The sequence below is a fragment of the Kogia breviceps genome, chromosome 5 (genome assembly GCF_026419965.1).
Source record: "Kogia breviceps isolate mKogBre1 chromosome 5, mKogBre1 haplotype 1, whole genome shotgun sequence".
Lineage (NCBI taxonomy): Eukaryota > Metazoa > Chordata > Mammalia > Artiodactyla > Physeteridae > Kogia > Kogia breviceps.
In genome coordinates, this window is record NC_081314.1 from 141,728,123 (window position 1) to 141,752,414 (window position 24,292).

General features: G+C 39.4%; 1 protein-coding gene across 20 annotated transcripts in view; it reads left to right on the plus strand.

Moving 5' to 3' along the window:
- The window catches only part of TTC3 (tetratricopeptide repeat domain 3), a 154,854-nt gene that overhangs the window by 88,842 nt on the left and 41,720 nt on the right, over positions 1–24,292 (plus strand). For all 20 annotated transcript variants that reach the window (XM_067035090.1, XM_067035091.1, XM_067035094.1 and 17 more), the window contains 4 exons: positions 152–198; positions 1,397–1,453; positions 2,454–2,527; positions 18,706–18,870. In XM_067035090.1, coding sequence (XP_066891191.1) covers positions 152–198; positions 1,397–1,453; positions 2,454–2,527; positions 18,706–18,870 — 343 coding nt within the window. The remainder of the gene's footprint in view (positions 1–151; positions 199–1,396; positions 1,454–2,453; positions 2,528–18,705; positions 18,871–24,292) is intronic.

Below are 24,292 nucleotides of genomic sequence, written 5' to 3' on the forward strand. Positions count from 1 at the left end.
TTTCTAAGCTAAACTTATGTCAAAGCCAAAGAAGGAGTAGAACATAGTGGATGTTAGTAGTATCTGGGGTGGTTTTCTTTAAGGCTTTAGTGTATCCTATGGCAATATAAACATTTTGTTTCCTCACAAAACCACCTGTATCTTCCTACAGACAGCCGCTGCACTGTATTAAGGAAACAGGACAGTGGTGATGTGCCAGTAAGTTATTTGATCACTTTCAATGTTATGTTCTAATTCGTGTCAGCCAAAGGAAGAGAGGAGGACCCAGGCCAGTGTTTGTTTACATCACAAGAGGTGCTACAGAATGAAATCTTGAGGACTTCTGGATAGCGTGTACGATTTCCTTAGAAAGTTAATCCCAATCTTCCTCTTGGAATTGAAACAACAGTCAGCACACTCTGAAGTTTAAATTAGACAGTGTCCATAAGTAATCACAACTAATAAATGTTAATCATAGATGTAGGAAAGGAGTTCTTGAGTCATCTGCTGGCATAAAAATGAAACGTTATCTATAATGATTAAAATTGCATGGGCTTCCCTGGTGGCGCAGTGGTTGAGAGCCCGCCTGCCGATGCAGGGGACGCGGGTTCGTGCCCCGGTCCGGGAAGATCCCACATGCCGCGGAGCGGCTGGGCCCGGGAGCCATGGCCGCTGTGCCTGCGCGTCCGGAGCCTGTGCTCCGCAACGGGAGAGGCCACAACAGTGAGAGACCCGCGTACTGCAAAAAAAAAAAAAAAAAAATTGCAGTGTTTTGTTCTGTAAGGACTACAAATGGACTGTGTTTTGAGTGGCTTACAATTGAGCTTAAGTTAAAATAATTCCAGATTTGTCTTCCTTAGTAGTTTGTGGCAGTTTTCAATCCGAAAGAGACTTGTTTACTGATTTTTAGGATCAAGTCATCTATACTTGAAATTTTGTCTTAGTCCACTCTATCAGACACTGGCTAACTATAGAAACACAGCTGACATCCCCATGGGAAGTTAAATGCTTCTTCTGAATTCACTGTTTGTGCCCTGGTGTCTGGCCAGCTGTAGAATGTTGAGTTTGGTTTAGTAAAAGGAAAATCATTAAAATATGATCAGCATATAACTGGAATTACTTAATAAGTCTGATTAATTACATGAAATGACATAAACCTTGTTGAAAATGAGTACAGCATGTTAGGTTGGAACAACTTAATTTTAGTTATAGCATTAGGCATCATTTAACTTTTTCTTATTTTCTATTATAAATCAGAACACTAGGGCTTAACACACTATAGTGTTAATTTTTGTTAAACATTTCATGTACTTCAGCCTAGGACTAGTCTATGAAAATCAGTAGGGTATCGTTATAATATATGGAAGCTTCATAATGCTGTTATATGAGTGTTCAATAACTTTTTTTTATGTTTTAGTTTAATTCTACCAAGATAAAAAACAAAGGCAAGAAAAAGAAGCCAAAAGATTCAAAGGTATGGAGTATTTTCTGTATTGATTCTTGTCCAAAATAATTACTAGAATATATAAATAAATATAAATAAGAACCAATTCTTGGGATATTTTGAAGCATTTTGTAGAGAAAGAATTTCTAGGCTTTCGTCTAAAGATGTTTTGGCAGTCTTCTACATTTTGAGGAAGTTTAAGGTTCATGTCATATATAAGTAATTCTTAAAAGAGACTCTATTGTCCTTTTTATTTTCTAGATATTTCCTAGTGAAATCATTGTCATAATGTAGGACTTTGTATGGCTGGTCATAGAGCAGTGTGACAAGGCTGCTTTGGGATCAGGCAGACCTGGGTTCTTATCTTGGTTCTACCAACTGTTATTATTTTTATTATCTGTGCGACCTTGGGCAAGTTATTTGACTTCCATGTGCCTTAGTGTCACTATCTGCATGACAAGACATGATACCTATTACTAATAACTAATAGAATTATCTAAAATATTCAAAATAAAGATACTGAATATTAATCATCGTGACAGAATCTCAGAATTGAAAGGCTCCCTTCCTTCCTCTCACCTAAAGCTCTGCTTCAGGCACATGAGATAACTAGGGCATTATTTTTAAGTCTTATGGTGGATTCTTCATGGCTCTCATGTATTTGCGGGATCAAATAGGGGGCAGGGGTTGAAAAAGTGAACAAATATTAGGGGAGGATGAGAGCAGCTTGTAAGTTCCAATAAAACTTTTCTTTTTATCTTTGACTATATGTCTTTAGTTTATCTAAAATGAGAGTTTCAACAGTGATAATTAAAAAATTTTTAGAGCATTAGAAGCTACCTAAATCTTAATTTGTGCCTATTTTTGTCTGTTGAATGTTTTATTACTGTATGTTCCTGTTCACAAGAAATTTTAGATCAGTCATATATATTGGCAATTTGTATGCATATTTATTTATGTAAGCATTCATCAGTTTTAGTGGTAATTTTAAGGTGGAAAATCCTTGTCATTTTTCTGTCTTTTAAACCAGCCTATGTTAGTTGGGTCTGGAACCACTTCAGTCGCATCAAATAATGAGACTGTCACTTCAGGTGAACACCATAAGTAAGTACAATCTGAAAATTTTTGCTTTATTTGAACTTAAAAGTGGTATTAATTTAATGTACTTTAAACTTGTGTTTTATTTCCCTAACTTCTCTAAAGATGTGCATCTATTAATGACAACCTGATGTGACCCCCTCATGGTTGAATTTATAGTGTGGCCTGTCAACGTTAAGAATTCATATAAACTACATTAAAATCACAGGGCTGATGACCTTCATTTGATGAGTTTGAGAACCTACTGTGTGCAAGATACTGTGGGAAGATCCTAGAAAATATTCCTTAAAATGTTCAATGAAGAGAATGTCCTGGGCTTCCCTGGTGGCGCAGTGGTTGAGAGTCTGCCTGCCGATGTAGGGGACACAGGTTCGTGCCCCGGTCCGGGAAGATCCCACATGCCACGGAGCGGCTGGGCCCGTGAGCCATGGCCGCTGAGCCTGCGCGTCTGGAGCCTGTGCTCCGCAACGGGAGAGGCCACAACAGTGAGAGGCCCAAGTACCGCCAAAAAAAAAAAAAAAAAAAGAAAAAAGAGAGAGAATGTCCTGTTGATAATTACTAGGAAGATGTTTTGGAGGCTATAAATGATGTTGTGGTTTAACCTTAGATGTTAGTGATTTCCAGTGGTAGCTGGTTGTTGAAACTGAGTTTTCAAGAGACAAATAGACATAAGGAATAAAACTAGTGAGAAGCAGTGACTTTTTTTTTTTTTTCCCGGTACACAGGCCTCTCACTGTTGTGGCCTCTCCCGTTGCAGAGCACAGGCTCAGCAGCCATGGCTCACGGGCCTAGCCACTCCGCGGCATGTGGGATCTTCCCGGACTGGGGCACGAACCCGTATCCCCTGCATCGGCAGGCAGACTCTCAACCACTGTGCCACCAGGAAAGCCCAGTGACCTTTTTATATCATATTCCTATACAGACCAAAAACCACAAAATTTTTCCCCCCACATTTCTTTTTTTTTAAATTAAATTATTTTTAAAGTTATATTATTACTATCCACTTTTTTGAATTTTATTTTGCTTATTTTTTTAGACAGTAAGTTCTTATTAGTTACCCATTTTATACATATTAGTGTATACATGTCAATCCCAATCTCCCAATTCATCACACCACCACCCCACCTGCCACTTTACCCCTTTGATGTCCATATGTTTGTTCTCTACATCTGTGTCTCAGTTTCTGCCCTGCAAACTGGTTCATCTGTACCTTTTTTTAGGTTCCACATATATGCATTAATATACGATATTTGTTTTTCTCTTTCCAACTTACTTCACTGTGTATGACAGTCTCTAGATCCATCCATGTCTCTACAAATGACCCAAGTTTGCTCATTTTTATGGCTGAGTAATATTCCATTGTATATATGTGCCACATCTTTATCCATTTATCTGTCGATGGGCATTTAGGTTGCTTCCATGACATGGCTATTGTAAATAGTGCTGCAGTGAACATTGGGGTGCATGTGTCTTTTTGAATTATGATTTTCTCTGGGCATATGCCCAGTACTGGGATTGCTGGGTCGTATGGTAGTTCTATTTTTAGTTTTTTAAGGAACCTCCATACTGTTCTCCATAGTGGCTGTATCAATTTACATTCCCACCAACAGTGCAAGAGGGTTCCCTTTTCTCCACACCCTCTCCAGCATTTGTTGTTTGTAGATTTTCTGATGATGCCCATTCTAACTGGTGTGAGGTGATAACCTCATTGTACTTTTGATTTGCATTTCTCTAATAATTAGTGATGTTGAGCAGCTTTTCATGTGCTTCTTGGCTGTCTGTATGTCTTCTTTGGAGCAATGTCTATTTAGGTCTTCTGCCGATTTTTGGTTTGGGTTGTTTGTTTTTTAAATATTGAGCTGTATGAGCTGTTTATGTACATTAGAGATTAATCCTTTGTCCATTGATTCATTTGCCAGTACTTTCTCCCATTCTGAGGATTGTCTTTTTGTCTTGTTTGTAGTTTCCTTTGCTTTGCAAAGGCTTTTAAGTTTCATTGGGTCCCATTTGTTTATTTTTGGTTTTATTTCCATTACTCTAGGAGGTGGGTCAAAAAAGATCTTGCTGTGATTTACATCAGAGTGTTCTTCCTATGTTTTCCTCTAAGAGTTTTATAGTGTCCAGTCTTACATTTAGTTCTCGAATCCATTTTGAGTTTATTTTTGTGTATGGTGTTAGGGAGTGTTCTAATTTCATTTTTTTTTTTATTTATTTATTTATTTATTTTTTTAAACATCTTTATTTGAGTATAACTGTTTTACAATAGTGGGTTAGTTTCTCCTTTACAACAAAGTGAATCAGTTATACATATACATATGTTCCCATAACTCTTCCCTCTTTTGTCACCCTCCCTCCCACCCTCCCTATCCCACCCCTCTAGGTGGTCACTAAGTACAGAGGTGAACTCCCTGTGCTATGCTGTAGCTTCCCACTAGCTATCTAATTTACATTTGGTAGTGTGTATATGTCCCTGCCACTCTCTCACATCGTCACAGCTTACCCTTCCCCCTCCCCATATCCTCAAGTCCATGCTCTAGTAGGTCTGTGTTTTATTCCCTCCTACCACTAATCTCTTCATGACATTTTTTTTTTTTTAGATTCCATATATATGTGTTAGCATACGGTATTTGTTTTTGTCCTTCTGACTTACTTCACTCTGTATGACAGATTCCAGGTCTATCCACCTCATTACAAATAACTCAGTTTCATTTCTTTTTATGGCTGAGTAATATTCCATTGTATATATGTGCCACATCTTCCTTATCCATTCATCTGTTGATGGACACTTAGGTTGCTTCCATGTCCTGGCTATCGTAAATAGAGCTGCAATAAACATTTTGGTACATGACTCTTTTTGAATTATGGTTTTCTCAGGGTATATGCCCAGTAGTGGGATTGCTGGGTCATATGGTAGTTCTATTTGTAGTTTTTTAAGGAACCTCCATACTGTTCTCCATAGTGGCTGTATCATTTTACATTCCCACCAGCAGTGCAAGAGTGTTCCCTTTTCTCCACACCCTCTCCAGCATTTATTGTTTCTAGAGTTTTTGATGATGGCCAATCTGGCCGGTGTGAGATGGTATCTCATTGTAGTTTTGATTTGCATTTCTCTAATGATTAATGATGTTGAGCATTCTTTCATGTGTTTGTTGGCAATCTGTATATCTTCTTTGGAGAAATGTCTATTTAGTTCTTCTGCCCATTTTTGGATTGGGCTGTTTGTTTTTTTGTTATTGAGCTGCATGAGTTGCTTATAAATTTTGGATATTAATCCTTTGTCAGTTGCTTCATTTGCAAATATTTTCTCCCATTCTGAGGGTTGTCTTTTGGTCTTGTTTATGGTATCCTTTGCTGTGCAAAAGCTTTTAAGTTTCATTAGATCCCATTTGTTTATTTTTGTTTTTATTTCCATTTCTCTAGGAGGTGGGTCAAAAAGGATCTTGCTGTGATTGATGTCATAGAGTGTTCTGCCTATGTTTTCCTCTAAGAGTTTGATAGTGTCTGGCCTTACATTTAGGTCTTTAACCCATTTTGAGTTTATTTTTGTGTATGGTGTTAGGGAGTGTTCTAATTTCATACTTCTACAGGTAGCTGTCCAGTTTTCCCAACACCACTTATTGAAGAGGCTGTCTTTTCTCCAATGTATATTCTTACCTCCTTTATCAAAGATAAGGTGACCATATGTGTGTGGGTTTATCTCTGGGCTTTCTATCCTGTTCCATTGATCTATATTTCTGTTTTTGTGCCAGTACCATACTGTCTTGATTACTGTGGCCTTGTAGTATAGTCTGAAGTCAGGGAGCCTGATTCCTCCAGCTCCATTTTTCGTTCTCAAGATTGCTTTGGCTATTTGGGTCTTTTGTGTTTCCATACAAATTGTGAAATTCTTTTTTCTAGTTCTGTAAAAAATGCCAGTGGCAATTTGATAGGGATTGCATTGAATCTGTATATTGCTTTGGGTAATACAGTCATTTTCACTATGTTGATTCTTCCAATCCAAGAACATGGTATATTTCTCCACCTATTTGTATCATCTTTAATTTCTTTCATCAGTGTCTTATAGTTTTCTGCATACATGTCTTTTGTCTCCTTAGGTAGGTTTATTCCTAGATATTTTATTCTTTTTGTTGCAATGGTAAATGGGAGTGTTTTCTTAATTTCATTCTCAGATTTTTCATCATTAGTGTATAAGAATGCCAGAGATTTCTGTGCATTAACTTTGTATCCTGCTACTTTACCAAATTCATTGATTAGTTCTAGTAGTTTTCTGGTAGCATCCTTAGTATTCTCTATATATGGTATCATGTCATCTGCAAACAGTGACAGCTTTACTTCTTCTTTTCCTATTTGGATTCCTTTTATTTCTTTATTTTCTCTAATTGCTGTGGCTAGAACTTCCAAAACTATGTTGAATAAGAGTGGTGAGAGTGGGCAACCTTGTCTTGTTCCTGATCTTAGTGGAAATGGTTTCAGTTTTTCACCATTGAGAACAATGTTGGCTGTGGGTTTGTCATATATTGCCTTTATTATATTGAGGAAAGTTCCGTCTATGCCTACTTTCTGCAGGGTTTTTATCATAAATGGGTGTTGAATTTTGTCAAAAGCTTTCTCTGCATCTATTGAGATGATCATATGGTTTTTCTCCTTCAGTTTGTTGATATGGTGTATCACGTTGATTGATTTGCGTATATTGAAGAATCCTTGCATTCCTGGAATAAACCCCACTTGATCATGGTGTATGATCCTTTTAATGTGCTGTTGGATTCTGTTTGCTAGTATTTTGTTGAGGATTTTTGCATCTATGTTCATCAGTGATATTGGCCTATAGTTTTCTTTCTTTGTGACGTCTTTGTCTGGTTTTGGTATCAGGGTGATGGTGGCCTCGTAGAATGAGTTTGGGAGTGTTCCTACCTCTGCTATCTTTTGGAAGAGTTTGAGAAGGATAGGTGTTAGCTCTTCTCTAAATGTTTGATAGAATTCGCCTGTGAAGCCATCTGGTCCTGGGCTTTTGTTTGTTGGAAGATTTTGAATCACAGTTTCAATTTCAGTGCTTGTGATTGGTCTGTTCATGTTTTCTATTTCTTCCTGGTTCAGTCTTGGCAGGTTGTGCATTTCTAAGAATTTGTCCATTTCTTCCAGGTTGTCCATTTTATTGGCATACAGTTGCTTGTAGTAATCTCTAATAATCTTTTGTATTTCTGCAGAGTCAGTTGTTACATCTCCTTTTTCATTTCTAATTCTATTGATTTGAGTCTTCTCCCTTTTTTTCTTGATGAGTCTGGCTAATGGTTTATCAATTTTATTTATCTTCTCAAAGAACCAGCTTTTACTTTTATTGATCTTTGCTATTGTTTCCTTCATTTCTTTTTCATTAATTTCTGATCTGATCTTTATGATTTCTTTCCTTCTGCTAAATTTGGGGTTTTTTTGTTCTTCCTTCTCTAATTGCTTTAGGTGCAAAGTTAAGTTGTTTATTCGAGTTGCTTCCTGTTTCTTAAGGTATGATTGTATTGCTATAAACTTCCCTCTTAGAACTGCTTTTGCTGTATCCCATAGGTTTTGGGTCGTCGTGTCTCCATTGTCATTTGTTTCTAAGTACTTTTTGATTTCCTCTTTGATTTCTTCAGTGATCACTTCGTTATTAAGTAGTGTATTGTTTAGCCTCCATGTGCTTGTATTTTTTACAGATCTTTTCCTGTAATTGATATCTAGTCTCATAGCGTTGTGGTCAGAAAAGATACTTGATACGATTTCAATTTTCTTAAATTTGCCAAGGCTAGATTTGTGACCCAAGATATGATCTATCCTGGAGAATGTTCCATGGGCACTTGAGAAAAATGTGTATTCTGTTGTTTTTGGATGGAATGTCCTATAAATATCAAGTAAATCCATCTTGTATAATGTATCATTTAAAGCTTGTGTTTCTTTATTTATTTTCATTTTGGATGATCTGTCCATTGGTGAAAGTGGGGTGTTAAAGTCCCCTACTATGATTGTGTTACTGTCGATTTCCCCTTTTATGGCTGTTAGTATTTGCCTTATGTATTGAGGTGCGCCTATGTTGGGTGCATAAATATTTACAATTGTTATATCTTCTTCATGGATCGATCCCTTGATCATTATATAGTGTCCTTCTTTGTCTCTTGTAATAGTTTTTATTTTAAAGTCTATTTTGTCTGATATGAGAATTGCTACTCCAGCTTTCTTTTGATTTCCATTTGCATGGAATATCTTTTTCCATCCCCTCACTTTCAGCCTGTAAGTGTCCCTAGGTCTGAAGTGGGTCTCTTGTAGACAGCATATATATGGGTCCTGTTTTTGTATCCATTCAGCCAGTCTGTGTCTTTTGGTGGGAGCATTTAATCCAGTTACATTTAAGGTAATTATTGATATGTGCATTCCTATTACCATTTGCTTAATTGTTTCAGGTTGTTCTTGTAGGTCTTTTCCTTCTCTTATGTTTCTTGCTTAGAGAAGTTCCTTTAGCATTTGTTGTAAAGCTGGTTTGGTGGTGCTGTACTCTCTCAGCTTTTGCTTGTCTGTAAAGGTTTTAATTTCTCCATCAAATCTGAATGAGATCCTTGCTGGGTAGAGTAGTCTTGGTTGTAGGTTTTTTTCCTTCATCACTTTAAATATGTCCTGCCACTCCCTTCTGGCTTGTAGAGTTTCTGCTGAAAGATCAGATGTTAGCCTTATGGGGATTCCCTTGTGTGTTATTTGTTGTTTTTCCCTTGCTGCTTTTAATATGTTTTCTTTGTATTTAATTTTTGACAGTTTAATTATTATGTGTCTCGGCGTGTTTATCCTTGGGTTTATCCTGTATGGGACTCTCTGTGCTTCCTGGACTTGGTTGACTATTTCCTTTCCTATATTAGGGAAGTTTTCAACTATAATCTCTTCAAATATTTTCTCAGTCCCTTTCTTTTTCTCTTCTTCTTCTGGGACCCCTATGATTCGAATGTTGGTGCGTTTAATGTTGTCCCAGAGATCTCTGAGACTGTCCTCAGTTCTTTTCATTCTTTTTTCTTTCTTCTGCTCTGCAGTAGTTATTTCCACTATTTTATCTTCCAGGTCACTTATCCGTCCTTCTGCCTCCGTTATTCTGCTACTGATCCCGTCTAGAGTATTTTTCATTTCATTTATTGTGTTGCTCATCGTTACTTGCTTCCTCTTTATTTCTTCTAGGTCCTTGTTAACTGATTCTTGCAATTTGTCTATTCTATTTCCAAGATTTTGCATCATCTTCACCATCATTATTCTAAATTCTCTTTCAGGTAGATTGGCTATTACCTCTTCATCTGTTAGGTCTGGTGTGTTTTTATCTTGTTCCTTCATCTGCTGTGTGTTTTTCTGTCTTCTCATTTTGCTTATCTTACTATGTTTGGGGTCTCCCTTTTGCAGGCTGCAGGTTCGAATTTCTATCTATTTTTGGTGGCTGTCCCCAGTGGCTGAGGTTGGTTCAGTGGGTTGAGTAGGTTTCCTGGTTGGGGGGACGAGTTCCCCTGATCTGGTGGATGAGGCTGGATCCCGTCTCCCTGGTGGGTAGGTCCACGTCTGGGGGCATGTATGGGGATGTCGGTAGCCTTACTGTGATTCTAGGCCGCCTCTCTGCTAATGGATGGGGCTGTAGACCTGTCTCGCTCTTTGTTGGGGATAGGGTGTCCAGCACTGTTTGTTGCTGGTCCTTGAGTGAATCTGGGTCTTGGTGTTGAGATGGAGATCTCTGGGAGATTTTCGCCGTTTGATATTACGTGGAGCTGAGAGGTCTCTTGTGGACCAGTGTCCTGAGGTTAGTTCTCCCACCTCAGAGACACAGCCTTGACACCTGGCTGGAGTGCCAAGAGCCTTTAATCCACACGGCTCAAAACAAAAGGGAGAAAAAAGTAGAAAGTCAAGAAAGGAAGGAAGAAAGGAGGAAGGGAGGGAAGGAAGGAAGAAAGGGAGGGAAGGAAGGAAGAAAGGAAGGGAGGGAGGAGGAAAGGAAGGGAGGAAGGAAGGAGGGAATAAAGAAAGGAAGGGAGGGAGGAAGAAAGGAAGGGAGGAAGGAAGGAGGGAATAAAAGGAAGGGAGGGAGGAAGAAAGGAAGGGAGGAAGGAAGGAGGGAATAAAGAAAGGAAGGGAGGGAGGAAGAAAGGAAGGGAGGGAGGAAGAAAGGAAGGGAGGAAGGAAGGAGGGAATAAAGAAAGGAAGGGAGGGAGGAAGGAAGGAGGGAATAAAGAAAGGGAGGGAGGAAGAAAGGAAGGGAGGGAGGAAGGAAGGAGGGAATAAAGGAAGGAAGGGAGGGAGGAAGAAAGGAAGGGAGGGAGGAAGAAAGGAAGGGAGGAAGGAAGGAGGGAATAAAGAAAGGAAGGGAGGGAGGAAGAAAGGAAGGGAAGAAGGAAGGAGGGAATAAAGAAGGGAGGGAGGAATAAAGGAAGAGAGGGAGGAAGAAAGGAAGGGAGGGAGGAAGAAAGGAAGGGAGGAAGGAAGGAGGGAATAAAGGAAGGAAGGAAGGGAGGAAGAAAGGAAGGGAGGAAGGAAGGAGGGAATAAAGAAAGGAAGGGAGGAAGGAAGGAGGGAATAAAGGAAGGAAGGGAGGAAGGAAGGAAGGGAGGAAGGAAGGAAGGAGGGAAATAGGAAAAGGAGGGAAGAAAGGAAGAAAGAAAGGGGAGAAGACAAAATAAAGTAGGGTAAAATACAGTTATTAAAATAACAAAATAATTATTAAGAAGAAAAATTTCTATTAAAGAAAAAAAAAAAAAAAAAAAGGTCGGTCTAACCCCAGGACAAATGGTGAAAACAAAGCTATACAGACAAAATCTCACACAGCAGCACCCACATACACACTCACAAAAAGAAAAAAGGGGAAAATAATAGTATATCTTGCTCCCAAAGTCCACTTCCTCAACCTGGGATATTTCGCTGTCTATTCAGGTTTTCCACAGATGCAGGGCACTTCAAGCTGACTGTGGAGCTTTAAACTGCTGTTTCTGAGGCTGCTGGGAGGGACCACCCCCTCTCTTTGTTCGCACAGCTCCTGGGGCTCAGCCCTGGACCTGGCCCCGCCTCTGTGCGCAGGTCGTCCGAGGGCGTCTGCCCTTCGCTCAGAGAGGGCGGGGTCAAAGGAGCAGCGTTAACGGAGCAGTTGATTCGGGGGCTCTGGCTCACTCAGGCGGTGGGTGGGGGGGCACGGATGTGGGGCGAGTCCGCGGCGGCAGAGGCCGGCGTGACGCTGCACCGGCCCGAGGCACGCCGCGCGTTTTCCCGGGGAAGCTGTCCCAGGATCCCGGGACCCCGGCGCTGGCGGGCTGCACAGGCTCCCGGGAGGGGCGGTGTGGAGAGTGACCTGCGCTCGCACACAGGCCTCTTGGTGGCAGCAGCAGCAACCGTAGCGCCCCACACCCGTCTCTGTTGTCCGGCGCCGACAGCCGCAGCTCGCGCCCGTTTCTGGGGCTCCTTTATGTGGTGCCCTTAATTCCCTTTCCTCGCGCCCCAGGAAGCGAAGAGGCAAGAAAAAGTCTCTTGTCTCTTCGGCAGCTCCGCGCCCGTTTCTGGAGCTCCTTTAAGCGGCGCGCTTAAACCCCTCTCCTCGCGCAGCAGGAGGTAAAGAGGGAAGAAAAGGTCTCTTGCCTCTTCGGCAGCTCCAGACTTCTCACGAACTCCCTCCCGGCCCGCCGTGGTGCGCTAACCCCTTCAGGCTGTTTTCGCTCTGCCAACTCCAGACCTTTCCCTGGGATCCGCCCGAGGCTCAGTTCCCAGCCCCGCCCGCCGCGGCGGATGAGCAGACAAGCCTCTCGGGCTGGTGAGTGCTGATCGGCACCGATCCTCCGTGCGGGAATCTCTCCGCTTTGCCCTCCGCACCCTGTTGGCTGTGGTCTCCTCCGCGGCTCTGAAGCTTCCCCCTCCGCCACCCGCAGTCTCCGCCCGCGAAGGGGCTTCTAGTGTGCGGGAACCTTTCCTCCCTCTCGGCTCCCTCCCACTGGTGCAGGTCCCGTCCCTATTCTTTTGTCTCTGTTTATTCTTTTTTTCTTTTGCCCTAACAAGGTACGTGGGGGGGTTTCTTGCCTGAGGTCTGAGGTCTGAGGTCTTCTGCCAGCGTTCGGTGGGTGTTCTATAGGAGAAGTTCCACGTGTAGATGTATTTCTGATGTATCTGTGAGGAGGAAGAGTGATCCCCGCGTCTTACTCTTCCGCCATCTTCTCTTGAGCTCTTCTAATTTCATTTTTACATGTAGCTGTCCAGTTTTCCCAGCACCACTTATTGAAGAGACTGTCTTTTCTCCATTGTATATCCTTGCCTCCTTTGTCATAGATTAGTTGACCATAGGTGCATGGGTTTATCTCTGGGCTTTCTATCCTGTTCCATTGATCTATATTTCTCTTTTTGTGCCAGTACCATATTGTCTTGATTAGTGTAGCTTTGTAGTATAGTCTGAAGTCAGGGAATCTGATTCCTCCAGCTCCATTTTTTTCCCTCAAAACTGCTTTGGCTATTCGGGATCTTCTTGGTCTCCATACAAATTTTAAGATTTTTTCGTTCTAGTTCTGTAAAAAATGCCATTGGTAGTTTGATAGGGATTGCATTGAATCTGTAGATTTCTTTGGGTAATATAGTCATTTTCACAATATTGATTCTTCCAGTCCAAGAACATGGAATATCTCTCCATCTGTTTGTATCATCTTTAATTTCTTTCATCAGTGTCTTATAGTTTTCTGCATACAGGTCTTTTGTCTCCCTAGGTATTTTATTCTTTTTGTTGCAGTGGTAAATCGGAGTGTTTCCTTAATTTCTCTTTCAGATTTTTCATCATTAGTGTATAGGAATGCAAGAGATTTCTGTGCATTAATTTTGTATCTTGCAACTTTACCAAATTCATTGATTAGCTCTAGTAGTTTTCTGGTGGCATCTTTAGGATTCTGTGTGTATAGTATCATACCATCTGCAAACAGTGACAGTTTTACTTCTTCTTTTCCAATTTGGATTCCTTTTATTTCTTTTTCTTCTCTGATTGCCGTGGCTAGGACTTCCAAAATTCGGTTGAATAATAGTGGCAAGAGTGGACATCCTTGTCTTGTTCCTGATCTTAGAGGAAAGCTTTCAGTTTTTCACCATTGAGAATGGTGTTTGCTGTGTTTGTCATACATGGCCTTTATGAGGTAGGTTCCCCCTATGCCTGCTTTCTGGAGAGTTTTTATCATAAATGGGTGTTGAATTTTGTCAGAAGTTTTTTGGGTTTTTTTGTGTGTGTGTTTTTTTTTTTTTGCGTTATGCGGGCCTCTCACTGCTGTGGCCTCTCCCGTTGTGGAGCACAGGTTCCGGACTTGCAGGCTCAGCAGCCATGGCTCACGGGCCCAGCCACTCCACGCCATGTGGGATCTTCCCGGACCGGGGCACGAACCCATGTCCGTCCCCCGCATCAGCAGGCGGACTCTCAACCACTGCACCACCAGGGAAGCCCTGTCAGAAGTTTTTTATGCGTCTATTGAGATGATCATATGGTTTTTCTTCTTCAATTTGTTAATATGGTATATCGCATTGATGGATTTGTGTATATTGAAGAATCCTTGCATCCCTGGGATAAATCCCACTTGATCATGGTGTATGATCCTTTGAATATGTTGTTAGATTATGTTTGCTAGTATTTTGTTGAGGATTTTTGCATCTATATTCATGAGTGATATTGGTCTGTAATTTTCTTTTTTTGTAGTATCTTTGTCTGGTTTTGGTATCAGGGTGACGGTGGCCTCATAGAATGAGTTTGGGAGTGTTCCTTCCTCTGCAATTTTTTGGAAGAGTTTGGGAAGGATGGGTGTTAGCTGTTCTCTAAATTTTTTTTTTAGTTTATTAATTAAATTATGTATTTTAGCTGTGTTGTGTCTTCATTTCTATGCAAGGGCTTTCTCTAGTTTTGGCAAGCAGTGGCCACTCTTCATCGCAGTGCGCGGGTCTCTCACTATCGCGACCTCTCTTGTTGCAGAGCACAGGCTCGGTAGTTGTGGCTCACGGGCCTAGTTGCTCTGCGGCATGTGGGATCCTCCCAGACCAGGGCTTGAACCCGTGTCCCCTGCATTAGCAGGCAGACTCTCAACCACTGCGCCACCAGGGAAGCCCCTCTCTAAATGTTTGATAGAATTCACCTGTGAAGCCATCTGGTCCTGGACTTTTGTTTGTTGGAAGATTTTTAATCACAGTTTCAATTTCATTACTTGTGATTGGTCCGTCCATATTTTCTGTTTCTTCCTGGCTCCGTCTTGGAAGGTGATACCTTTTCTTAGAATTGGTCCATTTCTTCCAGGTTGTCCATTTTATTGGCATGGAGTTGCTTGTAGTAGTCTCTTCGGATGCTTTGTATTTCTGTAGTGTCCATTGTAACTTCTTTTTCCTTTCTAATTTTAATGATTTGAGTCCTCTCCCTCTTCTTTTGATGAGTCTGGCTAATGGTTTATCAGTTTTGTTTATCTTCTCCAAGAACCATCTTTTAGTTTTATTGATCTTTGCTATTGTTTTCTTTGTTTTTATTTCATTTATTTTTACTCTAATCTTTATGATTTCTTTCCTTCTACTAACTTGGGTTTTGTTTGTTCTTCTTTCTCTAGTTCTTTTAGGTGTAAGGTTAGATTGTTTATTTGAGATGTTTGTTGTTTCTTGACTTAGGATTGTATTGCTATAAACTTCCCTGTTAGAACTACTTTTGCTACTTCCCATTGGTTTTGGATCATCGTGTTTTGGTTGTCATTTGTCTCTAGGCATTTTCTGATTTCCTATTTGATTTCTTCAGTGATCTCTTGGTTACTTAGTAACGTATTGTTTAGCCTCCATGTGTTTGTGTTTTTTACATTTTTTTCCGTGTAATTGATTCCTAATCTCATAGCATTGTAGTCAGAAAAGATGCTTGATATGATTTCAGTTTTCTTAAATTTACTGAGGCTTGATTTGTGACCCAACATGTGAACTATCCTGGAGAATGTTCTGTGTGCACTTGAGAAGAAAGTGTAATCTGTTTTTGGATGAAATGTCCTATCAATTATCAATTAAATCTATCTGGTCTTTTGTGTCATTTAAAGCTTGTGTTTCCTTATTAATTTTCATTTTGTATGATCTGTTCATTGGTGTAAGTGAGGTGTTAAAGTCCGCCACTATTATTGTGTTACAGTCGATTTCCTCTTTTATAGTTGTTAGCAGTTGCCTCATGTATTGAGGTGCTCCTGTGTTGGGTGAGTATATATTTATAATTGTTATGTCTTTTTCTTGGATTGATCCCTTGATCATTATGTAGTGCCCTTCCTTGTCTCTTATAACATTCTTTATTTTAAAGTCTATTTTATCTGATGAGTATTGCTACTCCAGCTTTCTTTTGATTTGCATTTGCATGGAATATCTTTTTCCATCCCCACTTTCAGTCAGTATGTGTCCCTAGGTTTGAAGTGGGTCTCTTGTAGACAGTATGTAATATGGGTCTTATTTTTGTATCCATTCAGCAAGCCTGTGTCTTTTGGTTGGAGCATTTAATCCACTCACGTTTAAGGTAATTCTCAATATGTATGTTCATATTACCATTTTCTTAATAGTTATGGTTTGTTTTTGTAGGTCCTTTTCTTTTCTTGTGTTTCCCACTTAGAGAAGTTCCTTTAGCATTAGTTGTAGAGCTGGTTTGGTGCATTCTCTTAGCTTTTGCTTGTCTATAAAGCTTTTGATTTCTCCATCGAATCCGAATGAGATCCGTGCTGGGGAGAGTAATCTTGGTTGTAGGTTCCTCCCTTTCATCATTTTAACTATGTCATGCCACTCCCTTCTGGCTTGTAGAATTTCTGCTGAGAAATCAGCTGTTAACCTTATTGGGAGTTCCCTTGTATGTTTTTTGTCATTTTTCCCTTGCTGCTTTCAGTAATTTTTCTTTGTCTTTAATTTTTGCCAGTTTGATTACTATGTGTCTCAGCGTGTTTCTCTTTGGGTTTATCCTGCCTGGGACTCTCTGGGCTTCCTGGACTTGGGTGGCTATTTCCTTTCCCATGTTAGGGATGTTTTCAACTATAATCTCTTCAAATATTTTCTCGGCTCCTTTCTCTCTCTCTTCTCCTTCTGGGACCCCTATAATGTGAATGTTGTTGTGTTTCATGTTGTCCCAGAGGTCTCTTGGGCTGTCTTCATTTGTTTTCATTCTTTTTTCTTTATTCTGTTCCACAGCAGTGAATTCCACCATTCTGTCTTCCAGGTTGCTTATCAGTTCTTCTGCCTCAGTTATTCTACTGTTGATTCCTTCTAGTGTATTTTTCATTTCAGTTATTGTATTGTTCATCTCTGTTTCTTTGTTGTTTAATTTTTCTAGGTGTTCTTTAATTCTCCTAAGTCTTTGTTAAACGTTTCTTGCATCGTCTTGATCCATTTTTTTTCTGAGGTCCTGGATCATCTTCACTATCATTATTCTGAGTTCTTTTTCTGGAAGGTTGACTGTCTCCACTTCATTTAGCTGTTTTCTGGGGTTTTATCTTGTTCCTTCATCTGGCACATAGCCCTCTGCCTTTTCATCTTGTCTGTCTTTCTGTGAATGTGGTTTTTGTTCCACAGGCTGCAGGATTGTAGTTCTTCTTGCTTCTGCTGTCTGCCCTCTGGTGGATGAGGCTATCTAAGAGGCTTGTGCAGGCTTCCTGATGGGAGGGACTGGTGATGGGTAGAGCTGGCTGTTACTCTGGTGGGCAGAGCTCAGTAAAACTTTAATCTGCTTGACTGTTGATGGGTGGGGCTGGCTTCCCTTCCTGTCGGTTGTTTGGCCTGAGGCAACCCAACACTGGAGCCTACCCTGGCTGTTTGGTGGGGTTAATGGCGGACTCTGGGAGGGCTCACGCCAAGGAGTACTTCCCAGAACTTCTGCTGCCAGTGTCCTTGTCCCCATGGTGAGCCACAGCCACCCCCCGCCTCTGCAGGAGACCCTCCAACGCTAGCAGGTTGGTCTGGTTCAGTCTCCCCTGGGGTCACTCCTCCTTCACCTGGGTCCCAATGTGCACACTACTTTGTGTGTGCCCTCCAAGAGTGGAGTCTCTGTTTCCCCCAGTCCTGTCAAGTCCTGTAATCAAGTCCCACTAGGCTTCAAAGTCTGATTCTCTAGGAATTCCTCCTCCCACTGCCAGGCCCCCAGGTTGGGAAGCCTGATGTGGGGCTCAGAACCTTCACTCCAGTGGGTGGACTTCTGTGGTGTAAGTGGTCTCCAGTTTGTGAGTCACCCACCCAGCAGTTATGGAATTTGATTTTATTGTGATTGCGCCCCTCCTACTGTCTCCTTCTGGCTTCTCCTTTGTCTTTGGATGTGGGGTATCTTTTTTGGAGAGTTCCAGTGTCTTCCTGTCGATGATTGTTTAGCAGCTAGTTGTGATTCCGGTGCTCTTGCAAGAGGGAGTGAGCGCACGTCCTTCTACTCCGCCATCTTGAACCAATCTCTCTCTTCCCCCACATTTCTTAAGTGAGTTGTAATAACAGGTGGCTTTGCACATTTCCATGGATTCTTTGAATGGAGGAATTGTTTTAAGTTAAAATAATAGTAGCCTATATTTTGATAGCACTTATGTACCAGGCACTATTTTAAGAGCTTTTTATGTATATAATTCATTTAATCCACTCTTCTTTGTAGGAGATAAGTAGTAGTATTATATTCATTTTACAGATAAAGAAACTCAGGCACAGTGTAGTTGAGTGTCCAAGGACACAAAGCTTGTACATAGCAGAGCCAGAATTTAAATGAGCAGTCTGGTCTAGAGCCCACGCTCAAACTATTACATCTTTTTAGAGTGCTAGAATCTTATACTGTTTTTAAAAAAATCTTTTTATTTAAGTACCTTTTACCAGTCTCAATATCAACTTAAATTGATAGCAGTTATAATAAACTCTTTCATTTTTCTCTTTAACAGGTTACAATTAATGCAACATTGATTTTTTTTTTAAACCAGAATTTTAAAAAAATTTGCTCTTGGTAGCAAGAGTAAGTAATTAAAAGTACTTAGGTATCTCTTACCTTACTCAGTAGTCAGGTATCTCTTGACTGTAATTGTGGAAAGGTAACTGTTCTGCATTAAATTCTCTGGTAGTGTTTTTTTTGCATCCTGAAGTTGAGTAATATGTTACTCTCTTTATTTCAATTTAAATGTTATTCTGGGCCACCTGAAAGTTAATTATTCACAAAATTGTGTGTGGTTGTGTTTTTTTTTTTTTATCAGCAAACACAATTCAAATTCTGCGGGCCCATTTGTAGTGCCTGACCATCTTCGTCACGATGTAGAAGAATTTGAAGCTCTGTATGAACAGCATAGTAATGAATATGTTGTCCGTAATAAGAAGCTGTGGGACATTAACCCAAAACAAAAATGTTCAACTCTATACGAGTAAGTAGTTTAACATTCCTACAAGTACTATACTGAAGCTGCCAGTCAAAGATCTTAAGTTGTTTACTTTGTGTCCCTTTATGCTTATTGAAGGAAACACTGCTTGACTCACAAACTCTGGGGAAGAAAAGTGTTTTTATGGCTTTTGTCATGTATTACACAAAGCTAATTGAGGGTTTTTAACTATTACATTTAGAATCCTAATGATTATTTAGTTTTGTCAGTTTGAGCTGCTAACGTAGATTCTGTCTATTTCCAAAACTGTCCTGGTATGTCCTGGTAGGACTGATAAACACAGTTTCCAGCCATACTCTTTTATCATGAAGTCCAAAGTATATACATTGGACAAAGAATAGTATAATTTCTTGATCTCATTGTCCTTATGTTGATGATGCAGTTGTTTGGCATCTCCTAAGTCCAGTGACAATTAATGTAGCTTGGTGAAGTATTACCCTTTTATTGGGGAAGGGATACCAGGATCTGGTTATTACTTCTGCTGAGATAGTTGTCCAGCTGTGATGGTACAGAACACATATAGAGCCCTGTATCTCTGTATTGTGTTGAAAACTTGACTTCCCGACATTTATCTAAGAAAAGAGAAACAGACTTCCTTTAAAGAAACTTTGAATTACTTTTGGATTGAAAATATGAACGTGAAATTAACGAAAGGGGACTTCCCTGGTGGTCCATGATTCAGCGCTTCTACTGCAGGGGGCATGGGTTTGATCCCTGGTGGGGGAACTAAGATCCTGTATGCTACATGGCATGGCCAAAAGAAAGAAAAAAGAAATTAACACTAAAGTCAAGTCTTTGTGTGGTGGATACAGTACTGGAGTAAAGAGTTCAGGAAAATCTAGGAAACGTTTGCCTTTTTTTTCTTTTTTTAGCTTGGCATTAATAAGTTGTGCATGATGCCTTCCTTAGGAAAAGAAGTTGAGGGGCAAAGATCTGCAACAGAAAATTAATTTGAAAGCAAACTCCTCTCTCAGAAAAGAGGGGATATATGTATATGTATAGCTGATTCACTTTGTTGTACAGTAGAAACTAACACAACATTGTAAAGCAATTATACTCTGATAAAAATTAATTTAAAAAAAATGAACTCCTGGAAAACCCATCACTCATCTATAATTTGGTTATTGTTACTTCTTCTGTTTTTCTCAGTTGCATTGTTCCTATTCAGTCTTGTTATATCCTCTTGGATCCCTTATCATGGTTTTTCTTCAGGGTTGAAGTGCTGAGCAAATCATATTCTCAGAGAACTGGATGACAACCTGTAATCAACTATAAAACTACACTAGTATTTCTTAAAACATGCTGGACTTTGCTTCAAGCATCCAAAACTGAAGCTAAACTGTAGTTTTCAGGAGCTTGCTTCTTAAAGAATTTATTACCACTATAAGAGGGAAGAAATTTAATAATTTTATGAGAAACCAATAGGCTGATTTGTTCGTGTATTTTGCGATAGAATTTATATCTTACAATAGGAGAAAGTCAAGAAGTTACAGGAAGTCATACCTCAAAACATAATTCTTTCCTTGAATTTTCAAAAGTAAACATGTAATGATTGGCGTAAGAATGATTTTTTTAGTGGCCCATGGGTAAGAGAAAGAAAAATAAAACTATTGTATATGAAAAGAGTGTAGAGTAGAAACATATTAGGCAAGAAGTCAAGAATACTAAGATAACTGCTGTTAACTTTTTCTTGATGTAAGTATTTCAGTTTAAAGTAGGGGGTTGGACTGATTTTTTTTTCAGTGACCTCCACCTCGTTCTAACATTTTATGATACACATAGTTGAAGCAAAATAAATTTCAGTAGGTGGCATTCTGCATGCAGTTTTTCCTAACACCTCTTTAGTAGTGTTGATTAGTCAAGATTTATTAACCACTTAAGGTTAAGCACTGGGGAAGATTTCAGAAAAAGTAGAAAATGTAGTTCTATCACGCAGCTTACAAGTAGCAGGAGCGCAGAATTGATCATTGGTTGAATCACAGTGTATTGCAAATAAAAATGACTTTGTGCATTAAGAATTGGGTTTTTTTCTCCCTATCAGTCTTTGCCTACCAAAAAGAAAATGTGGTTCTTGCTTACTTGTCATGCCCTCTTCCAAGAAAGAGGGAACTGGGTCCTCATCTTTAATCGATTTCTTTAATAAAAAAAAAAAAAAAAAAGGAATCATGAGCATGTAGAAAACAGTGATTTTTCAAAGGGGCACACCAGAATAGTAGGATGGGAATGCTTTTGGAAATATTTTTCTCATTCCTATCCCTTGCCCCTGTTCTGAAAGTGACATACACTAGCACTGTGACAGTCCATTAAGGACCATTTAAGACACTAATGATCATCATTGAATTATAAAAATATACATACACATATTTGCAAATGGGAAAATATTTGCAAATCGTATATCTGATAAGGGGCTAATATCCAAAATGTATGAAGAACTGATACAACTCGATAGCAAAAAAACCAAACAGTCCAATTAAAAAATGGGCAGAAGACCTGAATAGCCATTTTCCCAAAGAAGACATACAGATGGCCAACAGGTACATGAAAAGATGTTCTGCATCATTAATCATTAGGGAAATGCAAATCAAAAACACAATAATGGGGCTTCCCTGGTGGCACAGTGGTTGAGAATCCGCCTGCCGATGCAGGGGACACAGGTTCATGCCCCGGTCCGGGAAGATCCCACATGCCGCGGAGCGGCTGGGCCCGTGAGCCATGACCGCTGAGCCTGTGCGTCTGGAGCCTGTGCTCCGCAATGGGAGAGACCACAACAGAGAGAGGCCCGCGTAGCACAAAAGAAAACAAAAAAACAGAAACACAATAATGTAATAACCTACAATGGAAAGTAACCTGAAAAAGTATATGTATAACTGAATCACTTTGCTGCAAAACCTGAAACTAACACAATATTATAAATCAACAATACTTCAGTTTAAAAATAAACACACAATAAGCTGTCATCTCCATTTCATACCTGTTAGAATAGCTTTTATCAAAAAGACTAGAAATAACAAGTGTTGGCAAGGATGTGGAGAAAAGGGAACCCTTGTGCACTGTTGATGGGAAGGTAAATTGGTATAGTCACTACGGAAAACAGTATGGAGGTTCCTTAAAAAATGAAAACATGTACATGTATATTATATATAGCAACTGTTGTTATCTGTGGTAAAATTAACTTTATTATTATTTTTATCACTTCCGTCAAGCACAGCATGGCCAGTCTTTGCCTCAGGTTCTGAAGTGCAAGAACACTGTCCCTGTTAAGAGTCTGGATTATGAAGAAATCATATTTGTGCTATCTTGGGCCCCATGTTTATCTACAGAGACTATTTTTCAAGCCTAGAAAAGCATATAAACAGAGTTTAGGTTCATTTTGTGTTGCATTTCAAATAACAGTCACTATAAAAATTTTATTCACAATGTGGTTATAATACTATTTTTCTTTGGGCTAGGGACCCTTGTTGAATTAAATTTTGTTCTGTTTGAATGTATGAAAAATTCATTGCTATTTAGCCAGTGGAAAAAACGTGGAGGCTCTGTTTCTTCAAAAAAAAGGTGCGTATCCTTTCAGACTTTTTATTTTATTTTTTTGGCCATGCCGTGCAGCATGTGGGATCTTAGTTCCCCGACCAGGGCTCAAACCCATGCCCCTTGCAGTGGAAGTGTGGAGTCTCAACCACTGGACCAGGGAAGTCCCCAGACTTTTTAAAAGTTTATATGTATGAAATATATGTTTTGGACTTTATAAGCTGCTATTTAACTATACACTCAACTTTGTCATTTGCCCTTTTCACCTAAGAATGCATGGTGAGCATTTTTTGTATCCTTAAGTATTCTTCAGGAATCTGACTTTTATTAATTGCTCAGTAATCATCAGCGTATCTATATCATCATTCATGTTGTGAACTTTTGAAAAGCTCTTTGCTAAATTACTGGTAATGGTTTTCTTTCCTGTGGTCTGTGTTCTTTAGTGATCCCATTTTGGATTTAAGTATTTTAATGCAGGTAGAAAAGCTTTATTTTTTAATGATTCTCTTTAGTATTCATCATGGAGAGCAAAAAGTAAATACACATACACCACTGATGAATTATCTGCTGTTGCTTGTGGCAGCTAAACACCAACTGGAATGGTCTCTCTTGGGACAGATTGTGGGGTCAGTGTTATTTATACCAATCGGCCAGAACCCTCAGCAAGGGTTATTGTTCCTGAAGCTACAGTGATTTGCTTCTTTTTACCTTTTTACCCTCCCTCAACGGTTTCTGGTTTTAGAGATTTCTCATTAAAAATGAAGTTTGATTAGAATCTTAAGGCAAACGCATCTTTAACCTGTTACCTTGCAAAACAACATGTATGTAGGCGAGTTTCTATTGCAGAGCTTATTCTGAGGGGAAAATGTTTATCAAAAAACACTTTAAAAGAGACTGACGGCTTTTAGGTATTTACATCAGCAGTGCAGACAAAGAGAAGTGGCTTTTGGTCTTTATGTTTCAGTACAGCAGTTGCTTTGAATAGGGGTTAATCACTTGTAATTGTCCTATGCATTTATGTGCAGCAGCATCTGCACATAAAGTGGTTTTCTTTTGCTTCAAAGAGGTATTGTTTTTACCTTCCTCCTGAATAAGTTTTCTTCCTGGTTAGCTTTAATTTACTAAGAATATTCCTTTGGAGGTTTTTTTTGCTCTTGAAAAAGCCTTCTTAGTGTACATGGTATGTGTCTTTCTTGCTACTTGTGCCACTGTTACAGACAGAATACCAAATTCAAATGGGAGAGGAAGCCTCTTTGAGCCTGGCACAAGAATGGCAAAAGAGCATGGCCCCAGAACTGGAGTGAACAAACCCAGTCCACAGATGGAAGCAGGTTAAGGGATTGGCCCCATTACTGTGGATCTGATCCTGCACTATGGTGGTTTATTGATCAGACCTGATTGATTTCAATAATTCTGAATCATTATATTTTCTAAACAGAGAAATGTTAATAGATTTACTGTATGTAAATTCCAGTAGGATTTTTTTGAAATTTGATTCCCGTTTTTCATTTGATGTTCTTGTTATTGATAGCCTTGTTATTTTTCTTGAATAAGTTTCTTTGCTTTTCATTGTTTTTTAAAATATATTGAATAATTATTTAATTGAAACTTATAAAAATAACTTTTTAATCTCCTTTTGTTTTTTTCCCCAAGATTTTTTAAAGGATTATTTTCTGAGGGGTAAACAAAATTTTATTTATAGTATCATTGATTACACTTAGCCTTTCTCAGATTTAATATAAGTGTAATATATTTGTTGGGGAGGTGTCAAGATGAGTTAGAAGTGAAGTAGTATTTTGCTTTGGGAGAAATTTTGGGAAATATTTTTTTCAGATAAACATGTACAATTACTTCTTTATAATAACTTATGTATATTTTTTCC